We start from the raw sequence: 16,264 nt of genomic DNA on the forward strand, positions 1-16,264 counted from the left end.
TACATTTGGATTGAATTCAAAGGGCAATGGGAGCCGCAGTGGCCCTTTCAGACCAATGTTCTTTCCATATTGTTTTGCATTTACAGTCATGAATCATTTAACAACTGGGGCACATTCTGAGAAATGTATTTTTAGGTGATATCATTGTGTGAACATTATAGGGTGTACTTATGCAAACTGAGCAGCTACTTTGTCACTGGGGGATGTAATCATAGGGGACCTCTGGCATATATATGCTCTGTTAACCAGAAATTTCGTATTTGATGTACAATTGTGTATGGAGGAAAGGTGTGGGGTGTGATGTACTAGGAAGCTATCATTTCACCTTTCTGAGGAGCATGAAGGAAAACCCATTTCTTCACTTATCGACCCTCCCCAAAGAGGAAAATAAACAAAAGCCTTGTAGCAATTTGTATTTGTTCTCCAAAGAGTACACTTCAGTGACCATTTACACCGCACAAATGGTTGCTCATACTTGCTCACAATTTTTCCTAGTATTCTTCCCAATTCTCTCCAATCACATTACTCTGAGAATTTAGTGCTCACCTAAATTTTCCTCCACTTGGTGACACACCTGGAGAAGTTTTAGAGTCCCTCATCAATTAAGAGCAACTGCCTAGTTGTCTCACTTTTTAACCCATCTCTTTCTGGGGTGCAGAAGCAATCCCGAACTGTTAGTGTGGCTCAGATGCAAAGTCCAAGGCTGTTAGTGTTCCTAGAAGTGAGGGAGGTACTGGTGAGAGGGATGGAAATATGGGATGTGGGAGTAAATCCCACTGCTAGTTCTTCTTGGCCTTTGGGTAGCTGGACACATAAGAAATCAGGTAACAATGAGGGAGCAGCAGTGTTCACCTTGGGCAGGGAGAAGGTCACAAAGGGCGCCGTGGAGCCAAAGAACTCTGTTGGCGTTACCAGTGAAGGTTGACCGGGGTGAGCTCTCAGCATCTGGAACATGGATCAATGAGTAACAACTGTTTTAGCACCAGAAGACCACTTTTTTTTTTTTTTTTTTAACCTACTGGTAGCTATTTGAGTCTCTGCTCTGCCAGAAGTGAGTACAGCTGAGCACAGGAACAGCAGCCCTTCTGCCACCCAAGACTGGGCCTTGTGTGAGACGGAGCCCTAGGGGCATTTCTGTGTAAGGAACACACCAGTAGATAATCTCAAAAGCACGGCATAGAACAGAAAGGAGCTTTCAAAATGATTTATACATTCCAGAAGGATAAAAACCCTGTGGGAGAGTAAGAACACTGAAATGTGCTCATGCATCAAAATCTTAGTCATGAAGCCAATATTCCTACCAGAGGAAAAAAAAAAAAAAGAAAAATAAGTGGAGGGGGAAAACACAATTTGAGGGTGAAGAAGGAAATACCATTTGCAAAGGGAAGAAATCATCCCAGAGACTGTGGACATGCCAAAACATTTCAATCTTTTTATATGCAACATCTTTGCCTAGAAACAATCTGTTTATTAAAAGAATTAAAATATGCAAGGTAGGCTAAGTCTCTGTAATTAAATTTTGTGTGTAAAGGAATCGTGCAGTTAAAGAAATAATGATGGTGCCTTATTATCAGAATTCCCACTCGTCTCCTCTCCTCTCCTTTCTTTTATTCTTTCTTTCCCCACTTTCTCCTCCCTCACCGACCCTCCTTGACCTTCTATTCCTTTTTCCTCTCCTCTTCTCTCCCCTTTTTTCCTTTTTCATTTAAAACAAAATAAATCTAAGAAACCATGGAGGGAGGAGTTAACTTAGTAAGAAACGGATGATTACATGAGCTACTTCAATAAACCACAGAATGGTCCTTCTTTGGGACAGAGCCTCCTTAGACTAAAAAAATGCCCACCCATCTTCTTGAGGGCATGGAACCTGACTGGGCTCCTTTGTATTGTAGAACAGATCAAACAGTTACAAAAGACTACTGCAGTGTCACGAAACCTGATTGTCAGTTTTTGTTAAAGACAGGCTCAGCCTTATGAGGTTCTAGGCTAGCCTCCAGAGATTATTAGATCACTTAGATCCCACTAGACTCTGGCTGGGGCACCAGGTGCTAATCACACGGAGCCCTTCCGACCCTGTTGGCTTTGCCTTTAAGGGAGCTGCTTCCTAAACTCCGTGATTAGGAAGGGACTCTCAGAGGAGTTCTGTTGTGCAACTCCTGTCTCCTGGGTTAATTTTCTAGGAGACTTACTATATTCATCCCGTGGGTCTGCATGGAGTCAGAATCCAGAAATAAGCCAGGGGATCTCATTACAAGTGGTGCACACAGGCATACTGAGCAAGCTTTGATCTCACGTGGCCTGGTACCTAAATTTTCTTCTAGTAAAAAATAGCTCGACCTCAGTTGAAGGTATATGGAATGTCACTTGGCACTATTCTTTGTTCTTTTGAATCCTTGTTAGTGGTTTGTTCTTGGTGAGTTATGGGTGATAATGCTCCTGTATAAAGTCAAAGGTGAGGCTCCTTTGTGTATATAGAAAGAACTTACCTGGTTTCTCCTATTAGAAGGGGAAATGCATGGATTTGTTTAGGTAAGAACTAGATTTAGGGACAGAGACTGAAACTGGAGTATGAATATTTATTTTTATTTGTATGACTATTCCAAGAAGTTTAGGCAAGCGACTTAAAAGTTTTAGGGAGTTATTCTCAATTATCATCATAGCAAGCAATTGCAGTGTGGCGGAACATGTACGGAGTGGGTCTTTGCATGATCATCACATCTAATCCTCCTGAGAATCCCATGCAGCAATCCAGAGAAGCAGCTGTCGTTGCAAGAACTCTGAGTGAAGTGTTTTGCATTTCTCTTTGGCCTCTATCTCTAGACACAATTGTATAACTATGGGCCTCATCAGAGGAATGCAAATTAAAACCATGAGTTATTTAGAATGGCCATCATTAAAAAGACAAGCAATAACCAATGCTGGTGAGAATACAGAGAAAGAGAACTCTTAGTTATTCTTGGGAACGTAAATTAGTACAGCCATTACGGAAAACAGCATGGCTGTTCCTCAAGAACTGAAACTAGAACTTCCATATGACCCAATAATTCCACCATTCCACAACCCGAAGGAGTTGAACTCTTCATATCAAAAAAGATATTTGTACCTCTGTGTTTACTGCAGCATGATTCACAATAGCCAAACTATGGAATCGCCCAAGTGCCCTCCAACAGATGAGTGGATAAAGAAAACATGATATATTCACACAATGGATTACTATTTATCCATAAAGAAGAATAGAATCCTGTCATTTGCTGGAACTTGGATTCAACTGGAGAACATTTTGATGAGTGAAACTCACTTCATGATCAGACACCAAACAGTGAAACAGACACTGAAAGACAAATACCACATGTTCTCACTTGTATAAGGAAACAATCAGTGAATCTCGTATGGAATGGAATAGTAGATACTGGAGAAAAGGGAGGGAGAGACTGAAAGAAATTGGGAGGAGGACTAGGAAAGGTGCTGGGGGAGGGGGCTTGAGAGTAGAAGTGCTATTGGATACGGTTGATGCAATATGTATGTATGTATGGAGCTATCAGAGTGAATTTGTCAGTTTGTACAATTAGCATGTATTAATAAATACAATACAATAACAACAAAAAAGAAAAGACAACAAGAAAAAGAAATAATAAACCACGCCTCTACCTCAGGTGGAGTTAGTTGGGAGGGGAAGTAGGAGGATATCAACCTGTGATAGAAAAAATCCTAGAAATGTGAGGGATAGATTACAGCACAGGCTGATTACTGTTAGGGGAATCCATATTTAGATGACACAGACTTATTAGAATATAAACTCCAAAAAAAAGGCAAACACCACGATTATTTCACCCAATATAATATTTTCAGTGCCTGGCATACTTCCTGGAATAGAATAGTGGCTCAATAAATAATTGAACAAATGGATGCTACTATTCAGTGTACTAGCTTCATTCCTGAAATTTGTTTTAGGTTCCTTGGCAGAGGGGATTGTTGAACTGAAAAAAACATCCTACTGTTGGGTGTTTCTACAATGTTAGGGCAAGCAACATGTTCACATGTTCTCTCGATGGAAACATGTTATGCAAGAATAGACGATCTTTCTAGTCCTCACAATGCACATTTATGGAAAGAAGGGTAATTAGTTTTAAGGAATATAAAGCAGACCTTAGCTCATGAGATGGCGATTGGAAACTAATAATTTCCCACATTGCTGAAGTTCTTGTCTAATGAAGTTCATGTTCTGAATACCAAATATTTCCAGGTTCTACCTGTTCCTGTGAGTCCTGATCCCATTCTGGGAGATCCTAGACCGTCCCCTACTTTCTTGGTCTGATGCCTGTCTCTGTCCATTTCAGACGAATGGCCTTAGGATTTGAAGTAATCACCGGTTATCATTTGGAAGCTATCCTGGATTTAGTTTTTTTTTTTTTTTTTATTTCCCTTGACTTCATCTCTATTATGTGTGGGCAAGGACTGTCTTTTTGCCCATCTGAAGCCCAAACTCCCTCCAAGGTCTTTGCTTCTCTGGGAAGGCAACTCATATCTTTTGAGAATGTGCCAGACACTATGCTCCATGCTTTTAATAATCACAGAATAATTACTACTAATAGCATCTGACATTTATTTTGGAGTGTTATAATTAGCCTGCTACTTGTGCTGAGTTGTACCTGAAATGCACATAGAACTGTGAGCGGCCCTGGCAATGGAGGGTAGGGTCACCTTAAAGGTTTAAATGACATCCTGTGAGAAGGAGGGATTGGTGGAAGGGATTGGAAGCAGAGGATTCATGTGAGCAATATTCGTAGTATAATTTGTTTTTGATCATATCAGTGCAGCATTATGAAAAGCAAGCCCTGCACAATACCCCTGGGGTTTTTGAGACAGAAAGGCACGTTTGTCTTTACACAAAATGATCCCAGTTTCTTATGCATTTTTAGTTTTCATTCCGATTCTAGTTTTTTCCCCCTCTAGCTCATTACTCGCTGTCAAGTTCTCAACGATTGCTTACTTATCTCTTTACAGTTGCCTCCCTGTCGCAACCTCAGACTTCTTTTCTATTGATTCATAGTTGGAAAAACAAATAGAAAGATTTCGATTCCAATTCTGCACCTATTTTGAATTGCTATTAAAATAATTATTAGTAGTTTGTAAATGTTGCCACTGCTGACCCCAACCCCCACTGCAGCTCATCAAGTGCTCCGGCTTTGTGTTGAATATCTTCCTAGTTACTTAAAGCTTTTTCTCTCCCTACTTTACAACCTGATTTTTCTGGACAATGGAACAGCAGTGACCAAACAACAAAACAAAACAAAACAAAACAAAAAACAAAAAACACCCCCCCCCAAAAAAAATAAAACAACCCCCCCAAAACCTCCCCAAAACAAAAAACAAAAACAAAGCAATGCAAGTGGCATAATACCATATTTTTTTATTAGACAAATATGTACATAGGAAATTCAATGAAGAAAGAGTTACAGGTATAGGGTCTGAGTAGATCTCTTAGAGTTTTTATTAAAGCAAGATTTCAGACCAGACCCGGGGCTTGGTGACAACATAACCATTCACTTCATAGTTCAGATCTCTCCAGTTCAGGATATTCGGACTGGGAGGGGAATCCTGATATACAAGCTGGATCTCTTCTGGGGACAGCACCGTGTCCCACAAGTATAAATCTGCGATCTCGCCCACAAAGGACTGGCTCTTATCAAAACTGCCTCCATAGGAATCTTGCTCCTGTCCCAGGACAATCTTGGGGTGAGGTTCCACCGAGTATCCCTGCTTCAAACCCTTTTTCACCAGAGGTTTTCCATTGATCCAAAATTCAGCAATGCCTGTGGAGGACTCCCAGCTGGTACAGATGTGGACCGGGGCAAGGGGGTCTTCGACAACCTTGGCTGTGACTTTGCTCCGTCCGATGTATAGATTATACTGTCCAGCTTTTTCTTTATAGATCAGTAGCTCGTTGTCCTTACCCTGAGCATTGTAGGAGAAGAGGCTGTAGGCCCGGGAAAGGTCACTATAGGCTCGCAAACACAAGGTGAGGTTCTGCAGAGGCTTCTTCACCTCCGCAATCACATTCACATGGTCAGAAGAAGATTCTCTAGGGAACACAAATACCTTTCCTCTGAGGTCTGTGGGAATGAAATCAGAAATATAATGACTTTCACCAGGAACTCGGGGGAAAAAAATGATCCCAGATACAACTTCTTTTCTCATCCCAGTCTCCTTGATCGACTCCTGACCTCCCTACCTGTCTGAGCGAAGGTTCCCTGGAGGCTGGTGAGGACAGAGACCCAAAACAGCAGCTTGTCCATGTCCTGGGCCTGGGGTTGTGACAGCAGCAACAGTGACAAAGGTGGCTGTCCACTGAACTCTCGAGACTCCCACTCTTAGACCGCAGGCTTTAAGGGCACTTTGGTGAACACGGGGGTTGGCGAGCACCAATGATGTGTGGGTTTCCAGACCCTCCTCCTGGTGCGACCAATCAGAGCTGCTGACAGAACAGGATTGGCGAGGCCCTGGGCTGGGAAATCAATGGGCGTTACTTATTAAACACAAATGACCGCCAGAGCTGTTACTTAGCTCTTTCCCTTCTTTTGTGTTCCTGTATTTTCTCATTTCTAATTTGGACATTTTTCTGGGGACATAATACCTGAAGAGATGTCAATATCCCTCCTAGTTCTTCTCTTTGAGTCTTTCGCCACTAAGTGTGTATTTAATTGATCTTTGGTGATGACCCCATTAGTAGAGAACGTGCACATTTATTTACTAATTCCCAGGCACTAAGTTGGATACTGGGGAATCAGTGGTGACTGACTCTTGCACAACCCCAATGAACTTCCTCTCCAATTCTCTCTGCTACTACTTAAGCAGCCACACCTGATTAGCTGCTGCTCAAACCTGCTTTGCCTGTAAGATATCAAACTGAGGCTTTTCCTTTCCACCTATCCTACTTTTCTTCTCTCTCCTCACTAAATGGTAGGGAATCTTCTTTCTCACCCTCCTGTCTAGCTTCCGATTCATCCTCTCTTCTCTCAGCTCACTCCAGCCTTCTGACCAACCTTTTCAATGGCACAATAACTGCCACCAGTAATTAACTTTCTCTACCAATGTTCAGATTATTCTTATCTCTGGGAAGTTTCCATTATCTTCTATTTTTTTTTTTTTTTTTAGGATGAATCATGGTTGCGAAGCTTTATCTGACTTGTGGCACAGTAAGGGTAGGTTTTGGAGTTGGAGTTACACACAGCTCGTTGTATCCTGAATTAAATACTAATCCTCCTGCTTAGAAGCCCATGCTGTTTCCAATCTTGCTCCAGCCTGGCTGTAAACTCTGAATCAGATCCTATTCTTCAGTCTAACACCTCTAATTGTTGTTCTTCATAGATGCCCTGCTTTCCTGGTTTGGGTACTTCTAGTTATTTCTTTCATTTCTTACTTATCCTTCTCTGTTTCTTGAAATCCTAACTGTTCTTCAAAATTAATCTTGAGAGTAATCTGCTTCATGAAGACTGTTGTGGTCTGGATGTGAGGTATGCCCCTCAAAGTTCACCAATGCAAGAAGGTGCAGAGAAGAAATGATTGGCTTAGGAGAGCCTTAACCCAACCCGTGAATTAATCACCTGATGGGATTAATTGAGTGGTAACTGAAGGCAGGTGGGACATTGGGGGCGTGACTTTGGGGTATATATTTGTATCTGGTGAGTGGAATCTCTTTCTCTGCTCTCTGATCATCATGTGAGCCACTTCCTTCTGCAATATTCTTCCGCCATGTTGTTCTGCCTCACTTTGAGACCTGAGGAATAAAGCCAGCTATCTATGGATTGAGACTTCTGAAACCATGAGCCCTCAAACTTTTCCTCCTCTACAGTTATTCTGGTTGGGTCCTTTTAATCACATCCGTGAAAGTCTGACTAAAATAAAGACTTTTCTGATGTCTCAACAGGACATTAATTTTGCCTCTTTTGGACTCCCAATAAAGTCTTAACCAAAGAACTTGGAGTAGGATTCCACTGTTTCTGTTCACTAGTGGTTGACTATTGTCCAACTCACTAAAGCTCTCTGAACCTTAGATTCTTTCTTTGCAAAACAAAGATAGAGCTATCTATCTCACAGTACTGTGGGGAAGGATAGATGAGAAAGTATAATATGCATAAAGTGTACAGAACATTATCTAGTTGGCTACTATTATCATTTTAAAGCCTTTTTTTTTTTGGTCTATTACCAATGTGTGCCTGGAATTGAAAATATTTTAGCATATTTATCTCTTATCCCCTCTAGACAAGATGGTTACTTGGTCTTATTCATATTTAGATCACTCATCTGATTTTTTTTTAAACATGTGAAATGAGCCTTCCATATGTTTGTGCAATCAAAGGGCACAAGTAGGGCAAGGACTTCTTACATGAAACAGCTTAGGAGCAATGCAAACTAAGAGAGAATGGAGTACTATGAGCAGGTGACACTATAAATAGGAACGGGGAGGTAACCTTTACTGTGAACCCTGGGAATATATAATTCCTGGTCCCAGATGTTGATTAATGAGTGTCATAAAATTCACAGAATAGGGTTCGCCAGCTGCTTCTAGTTTTCATCATAAATTAACAAATTATCATTCTGTCAACAAAAAATGGTTTGGATATTAATATAAAAGAAAATCCTTTTTTTTTTTTTTTTTTTTTTTAACTAGGAGCTGAGTCCATGGAGCTGGACTGGGGAATGAGGGATGATCCTGGAGAGACTAAAGGTAAGGGGATTTGTACTGCCATTGGGGCCAAGTGCCAGGGCTTATAGTTGACCATGAAAATGTGTTCAGACACTGTGAAGAAGTGATCTTGGTTAAAAAGCTCGTCCATAGTAGAATGGGAAAGAGGGAGGAAAAATGGGGCCCGACTCGTTCCTTCTCTGGAATATGTTTTTCAGGCTTTGTAAGGGAATTGACTGTGCTCTGGCCGTCATCAAATTGGAAACCAAGGACTCTGTCTATACAGAAAGTCAGGATATAGGAAAATAAATCCTGGGTCTTCAGGACTGAGTGGTGTTCTCAAGGTGAACCAATACCTGCTATTGCCACAAGGCTCCTGGGTGCTTTCCTGCCCGTGAACATGCAGATGCAGGTGGGTGCCTGTCTAATGGCTCCAGAAGGCTTGAGTGTAAGAGAGGAAAGATGATAGATAGGATGCTGAGGAGAAGCAGGGCCACCTGTGTGTCTCAAGCAGGGTTATCCTGGTTCAGTTAGATGGCATACAATTGAGTTTGATATTTGCTGTATGTTCTGTTAGCTTAAGTTTACTTACAAGCATGTAGAGGCACTGGAAGAATTCAGAATAATGATTATTACCCTGGTGTGTAGTTGTACAAAATCAAAGCTACACAATTTCATTCTGATGAAAGAGTCTTGTGGAAAAGGAAAAAAAAAAAAGAAAGAAAAACTGAGAATTTAAAAATAAAAATATGTTGAATATAGAACCCAATTAAGCTTTACTCCAAATTTTTTATTGCATATTAACTTAATCCATTCTCTGTTGCTATAACTGATTGCCATAGACTGGCTAATTTATAAAGAATAAAAATTTATTTAGCTTACATTTCTGGAGGCTGGGAAGTCTGTATGGCACCAACATCAGATGATAGCCTTTATTTCACATGATAACATGGAAAAGAAATCATGGAGTGAGATACAGCAAGCATGCCAGAGACAGCCTGCTTTTATAACAAAGCGACTTCCAAGGTAAGCTTTTAATCCATTAACCCATGAGTGACCAGTCACCTCCTAAAGGTGCCATGTCTCAACACTGAGTGTGACTTTGGGGATTAAGTTTCCAAAACAGGCAATCTGGGGGCTTGCCGAAACCACAGCACATATAGTTTTAGAAAGTATGGCGCTCCTGTTGCAGTTAGGATCACAGTGAGGGAGTTAATTTGGAGGAGATGGAGGATAGGTGATAAGTCTGATTCCCCAAATTTGGAATTTAAAATAATAATATGACCTGCCCATAGGGGAAGAAAAGATAAAAGGCCAGTGGAGAATGTGAACTAGGTGACGGCCACTTGGGATTAGAAATATAGGTTTCAGGGGAATCAGCATTTAGGTGATGATGAAATCATAGATTATCTCTTTCAGTGGAAAGAGAGGACGGAAAAGGAAAAGGTCAGAAGTCCACACACTGATCTGAGAGGACATTTGCATTCATTGGTTGGAGGCAGGGGAAGAGTTGAGGCTTGGCTGGAGAGGAAGGAGTGTGTGCACGAGTTTCCAGGAAGCAGTGTCCTGTGCCATTAAGTGCAAGAGAGAGATCTAAGTAGAAGGGATGCTGGATTTTGCAATAAAAATTTCATTGGTGACCTTTGAAAGAGCAATTTTCGTAAAGTGGGCATGGCAGGATTCAAGTTTCAGGGGATGATGGGGGGAGAAAGAAGAAGGGAGTCTATTTCCTAAGGTTCAGTGGTTTTGACAGGAAACAAAAGGAGAGAAACCAGATTCTCCTTAGGAGACTGGGGGTCCAATGTGTATTTTTTTCTCCCTCGCAGATTATAGATTGTCTCTTTTTGACAGAGTGGTTATTTTGTCTCTGTTTCTCACTCCGTAACATTTCCTCCAACACGGAGAAAAATCAGTAGCCACCTGAGATTATGACTGACCTTTCTACCCAAGTAGCTTTTTCAGACTCTAAATGCCAGCCTGCAGGCTGTTGGCAGACTTTACTTCTGCTTCTCAACTCTGGAATCTTCACAAATCTGTCACTTTTCAGGTGCCGTTGACACACCTCTTTGAGGTGATGAGGTCTCCAGGGATCTGACCTCACGGATGAATCAATGTCACTAATGCAAGAGTGGGCTTTGTTATAAATGTGGGTTTGTCCCCCTCTTGATCTCTCTTCTGTTGCTTGCCCACCATTGATGCCTTCAGCCATCTTATAATGCAGCAAAAATGTCCTCCCCAGATGTGACCTCTTGATCTGGGACTTCCCACCCTCCAGGACCATGAGCAAAATACACTGCTATTATTGATAATTTACCCGATTCTGTGGCATTCTTTTATAACATCACAAAATAGACTAAGGCAGAAACCTGGTCTTAAGAAGTGGGGCTGTTTGTATAGCGAATATCTGAAAATATGGCAGCGGCTTTGGAACTGGATAACAGCTAGAGGTTGGAAGAATTTGCAGGCTAGAAAGAGCCTACACTTCCACCAATGGAAAATTAAGAGCAATTCAAAAGTAAAGAACTTGAGGGAAAGTCAGCAATGTGGAGACTCTGTGAGTGGTTATGATGAGAATACTGGCAAAAATGTTGACAGTGAGTGACATTTTGATGAGGTCTCAGGTGGAACTGAGGAGCAAGGAATTGAAAACTAGAGTAAAGGCCATCCTTGTGACACATTTGCAAAAAAACTTGATGAAACTGTGTCTGTATCCTAGGGCTTTAGGGAAGGCAGAATTTAAAAGCAGCGAACTAGAATATTTAGCATAAGAAATATCTAAGCAGTAAAGTATCCAAATGTGTATGTCTTCTTTTGGCTGCTTACAGTAAAATAAAAGAGGAGATAAATGATTTAAATCTATAATTAAAAGGGAAACACATGTTTTGATTTCCTAACTAGAGGAGAATTTGCCTCAGGATGTGTAGTTGACTTTGGACTTTTCAAATGGCACAGGAACGAGTTGAGACTTTGGGTGTTAGTGGAATAAAATGAACACATTTTGCATGTGAGAAGAACATAAATTGGGGGGGGGGGCTGGGGTGAAACGCTATGGTTTGAATGTATCCCTCAGAGTTTATGTACTGAAATCTTAATCCCCAGTGCATCAGTGTTGATAAGTAGAGACTTAAAGGAAGAGATTAAGATTAGATCATGAGCCGGGTGCAGTGGCGCACACCTGTAATCGCAGCAGCTCAAGAGGCTGAGACAGGAGGATCATGAGTTCAAAGCCAGCTTCAGCAATGGTGAGATGCTAAGCAACTCAGTGAGACCCCGTGTCTAAATAAAATAGAAAACAGGGCTGGGGGTGTGGCTCAGTGGTCGAGTGCCCCTGAGTTCAATCCCTGGTACCCCTACCCAGGAAAAAAAGATTAGGTTGTGAGGACTCTGGCATCATGAATGGATTAATGTCATTCCTCTAAGAGTGGGTGTGTTCTCAAAGTGAGTTTGGCTCCTTCTTACTGTTTTGCAGGTGATATCTTCTATAGTGTTAGGACACAGCAAGAAGGCTCTCACCACATGAAGCCCCTCGATCTTGGACTTCCCAGCTTTCAGAATCATGACCATAATAAACTTCTAGTATTTACAAATTACCTGGTCTCTGCTATTCTGTCATAGCAGCACACAATGGACTGAGACAATGTCTGAGATTGTGACTTGACTTCTACCACAGTACTTTTTTTTAATATTCTAAATGCCAGGCTCTAGGCTACTAGCAGACTTCTACTGCCCTTTCTCAATTCCAGTATCTTCACAAATTGGCTTTTCCCTCTCCAGACCCTGTTGATACATGGGAGTCTTTTCTTGATCTCAGTTCTCTGTTCCTAATTTCAGGCTTCATTTATAAAAAGAAAATCCCCGCCAACTTTGTTATTTTCTACTTTTGGATTCCATGAGACATCTTTCTAGACTAAGTGACCTCACTGAGATCTCACTCTAAATTCAGAATCCAACTGAAACTACTCTCTGGGATATCACAATGTCTCTCTCTCATTCTCTATCCTCTACATTCCTAGATTACTTCCTTTTTGAACCACTTCTGTAGTCTTTATAAAATTTAGCTGTTGTTACTGAAGTGGGTTTTTTTAACCCACCTTTTTTAGTGTAAAATTTTTATAAAATTTGCCTTTCATCAGAGCTCGCTGGTCACAACCACATCCTTGCTGTTCATGATCTTTTCATGACACTAGATCAGAGGGTGGAGATGTGCAAAAGAGAAAAAATATAATGACAGGGACTCAGTGTCACTCTGTACCTTTAGTAATGTTGATGGAAAATTTTTCCTTCTCTGCGTATAGGAATTCATTTCTCAGTCGACAGTGACAGGAACTACATTCCTCAAAGAAACAGGGTCATATTTCTTAAATGTGTAGTTTACAGGTGTTATCTAGAACTGTCTTGCTTTGCTCTTATCACTGTACCTTTATTCTATGCCATGTTTGCACCCAAGACCTAGAGTTTGTTTCAGAACAACAGTTTTTCCATATTGACCCATTTCACTGACCATCTTAACTCTTCAGAATACAGAGAAAGAACCTCACAGAAGCTGACAGAGCTCACCTTCCTGCACCGTTTCAGCTTCTGTAAATGTCACCTTCTGTGTCTGCATTAGAAAAAGTCATCCTGGTGGCCCTCACCCACCTTGACCACGTCCTTTTTCCTGAGTATGCTGGCTAGTTCAGAGACCGTATGCATTGGTTACTGTGCCACACAGCCTCACAGGTCAATCAAGCAATCATTCTTGGTATTTGTCGTCTTGACAACCATCAACTGCTAAGTGGTTTTCTGGAAATTCCTAAGGTAGCATCTTTGTGAACACAAGTATGTGCCCTGCTTGCACTTCTGTGACAGTGTAGTGACCCACTTCTTGACACCCTACCGTGAAACTTTCCTGTTCTAATGACACAGTCCCTGAGGTAAGCAGTATTTTATCCTTCACAACTATGTTCACGGATTTTGTCCGAATTTCTTACATTAACATCCTTATCACCTTCACCCTGCTCCGGGCTGCCTCCATTGGGATCTGGGGACCTCGAGATGGTCATTGTTTGTATAGCTGGATAGTGATTGCCTAATTCCCATCCAGGTACTAACCAGACCTGGTCCTGTTTAGCTCCCATGATCAGATGGGATTGGGAATATTTGGAATGGTATGGCCATAGACTAGTATTGCCTATAAACAAGTGGATTAATTAAATGTAAAAGAGGCTGACTATCAGAGACCTACACTATCATCCTTCCAGTGTGGAAGGGACCCTGTTGTTTACAGACTCAGTACATAGGGGCCAAGGACACTGTGTGGACCAAAATTCTTAACAGGTTGACTCATCTCCTCAGGAGAACTTGAGTCTGGGGCAATGAGATTTCCTGTTCACAAACATTTTCTATCCCACAAGTGGACCAAATAGAACACTTTGTTGTGAATTGGCTCAAACACTTCGGCTAGGATTTCCGCTCAGGGTGCTCATTACCTGGAGATGGTGGCGCTCCAGGAGGACTCTGATGACTTATTCTTATGTGTGAGCATTTTGATTGAAAGCCCTCCTGGCTCCCACTTCACCTGGCCATTTGGTTCTTGACTTTTGTCTGAGTGGAGTGTACCTGGTGACAATGATGGCAGCAATAACTTTAGTGAAAGAATCCCAGGGACCACCTGAGACTCTCCCCATTCTCATGATTTGAGTTATATGACCCTTAATAGGCATTTCAAAAAGGCTTCCTTCCCATTTGCTGATTGAAAAGTAAATAGTTTCAGCAAAGAGAGGCCCTTTTCTCACAAATCCATCCCCATTGGCCACTTAAATAGTATACATTAGGTGAAGTACCCATTATTTATGTAGGAGAAAACAATTTTTTTTTTTTAAAAAACCCACATTTTTTTTGCAGCCTTGGAAGCTGAGCAGAGGGAGAACAGATGGATGTCTTTTCTCAAAGAATGGTGCCTTCATTCTTGATGTCCTCTTCTTAAACATTTACTTTCTTGCTCCTTGAAAGCTTTTGAGAATTGCTCATTCTGTAATGGCTGCATGGTAACTATTTGGGTTGGTGGTGGCTAATTCTGGGCAAGTGGCTTTGATTGCTCTCCTCTTAAGTGAGGACTGCAGTTTTCAGTGAATCAGGTTCCCCACATACCTTCTCCTTGTCCGCCAGGTGGCTGGGGTGGAGTGGAGCAGACCTGAAGGTTGTTTTGGTCATGTGTCTTTTCCCACTAGAGTTTTTCTTCTGAAGAGCACTTCTCTGCCCTTATCTTGCACATTTTTTTTTCTTGGATGGGCAGTTATGTGTGTAATGAAGAAAAATTTCATGTATATCCACTATGAGACGTGGCTAGAAAGCACACTGCAAAACCCTCAGTAGAGCAGCATCTATTTTCACACACATCTATATTTTGGGAATAAGTGACTCATTAGTTTAGCCCCAAGGTCAGTTCTTTCCATTTTCTGTCTTATACTTTTGTCAGAGTTTCTAAACCACAGAAGCAGGCCTGAGGCACATTTCTGGTCACCTGCCATTTTTCCCTCCCTCCAACAGACTTCCGGAGCTCATGGGTCACAGGCACAGTGGGGGTCTTCTCCTAGAATCTCCCATTTGGTAGACTGGGCACATTAATAGGTGATATCAATGTCTCAGTGATGATCAGTGTCTGATGTACATTTAGGGGCAGCTCTGAAGCTGAGGATCCTATTTCCCCAGGGGTTCTGAAATGTGTTCCGGTTGGATTGAATATTCTCTGAAATTGTGTGCAAAATAATGTGCATGCAGGCACACGTGCGTATTGTGATCAGATTTTCAAAGAAGTCTCTGATAAGGTAAAAATCTATTGCTATAGAACTGCATTTTGCAAAAATCTGTTTTGTTAAAAATTTAAAAGAAAGTAAATTTTATATTGCATCCCTGTTTTTACTCATATATATATATATATATATATATATATATATATATATATATTAATCAAAATGATCATAAAACAGTACAAAGGCTTATGTCTGGAAACTTCTGAAATGTTTGAGAAATGAGAGGTAGTTATGTGGAACTAGAGATGAATGAGTAGAAGAGAGAATGATAGAAAATATATTTGAAGAGGTGGACTCCACAGGTGTTGTTAAATGTAGAGGCTGCCTTCATCAGCTTCACCACCATCATATATAACACTGGTTTTCCGGTCTTGTACTCAATATCTCCTCCAGGCAAATTTGGTTGCTCCTTCATCTCTTCTTCTATAGCACTTTGCAAACACATTTAATATTTTGTACTTATCACAGCATTATTTCCAATTAAAAATGTGTATCTTCTTAAAATTTTACTTTATTGGTTCTTCTTAGTTATGCATGGCAGTAGAATCCATTTTGATAAAATTATACAAGCACAGGATCTATCTTATTCTAATTAGGACCCATTCTTGTGGGTAGGCACAAGGGTGGGGTTTACTTAGGTATTTTCATATGTGTACGCAGGAAAATTATGTTAGATTTATTCTAGTATCTTTCCTATTCCTTTCCCTATTTGTTATGGTTTGGTGTGATGCACTCCCCAAAAGTTCATGTGTAAGACATGCAAGAAGGTTTGGCGGAGAAATGACTG

General features: G+C 41.1%; 1 protein-coding gene across 1 annotated transcript; it reads right to left on the bottom strand.

The window, feature by feature from the left end:
• Window positions 1-542: 542 nt before the first annotated feature.
• Window positions 543-6,296, bottom strand: Apcs (amyloid P component, serum). Its single transcript, XM_027950764.2, has 3 exons — window positions 6,233-6,296; window positions 5,513-6,113; window positions 543-594 (listed from the first exon to the last, which is right to left on the bottom strand). The coding sequence occupies exons 1-3, from the start codon at window positions 6,294-6,296 to the stop codon at window positions 543-545; spliced, it is 717 nt and encodes a 238-aa protein (XP_027806565.1).
• Between the last annotated feature and the right edge of the window lie 9,968 nt (window positions 6,297-16,264).

The sequence above is a fragment of the Marmota flaviventris genome, chromosome 10 (assembly GCF_047511675.1).
Source record: "Marmota flaviventris isolate mMarFla1 chromosome 10, mMarFla1.hap1, whole genome shotgun sequence".
Lineage (NCBI taxonomy): Eukaryota > Metazoa > Chordata > Mammalia > Rodentia > Sciuridae > Marmota > Marmota flaviventris.

Coding starts and splice junctions, on each gene's coding strand:
- Apcs (XM_027950764.2), bottom strand. CDS start 6,296: ATGGACAAGCTGCTGTTTTGGGTCTCTGTCCTCACCAGCCTCCAGGGA. Junction 6,114..6,232: donor GGGAACCTTCGCTCAGACAG/GTAGGGAGGTCA, acceptor TCATTCCCACAG/ACCTCAGAGGAAAGGTATTT. Junction 595..5,512: donor GTCACCAAGCCCCGGGTCTG/GTCTGAAATCTT, acceptor TTAATTGATGAG/GGACTCTAAAACTTCTCCAG.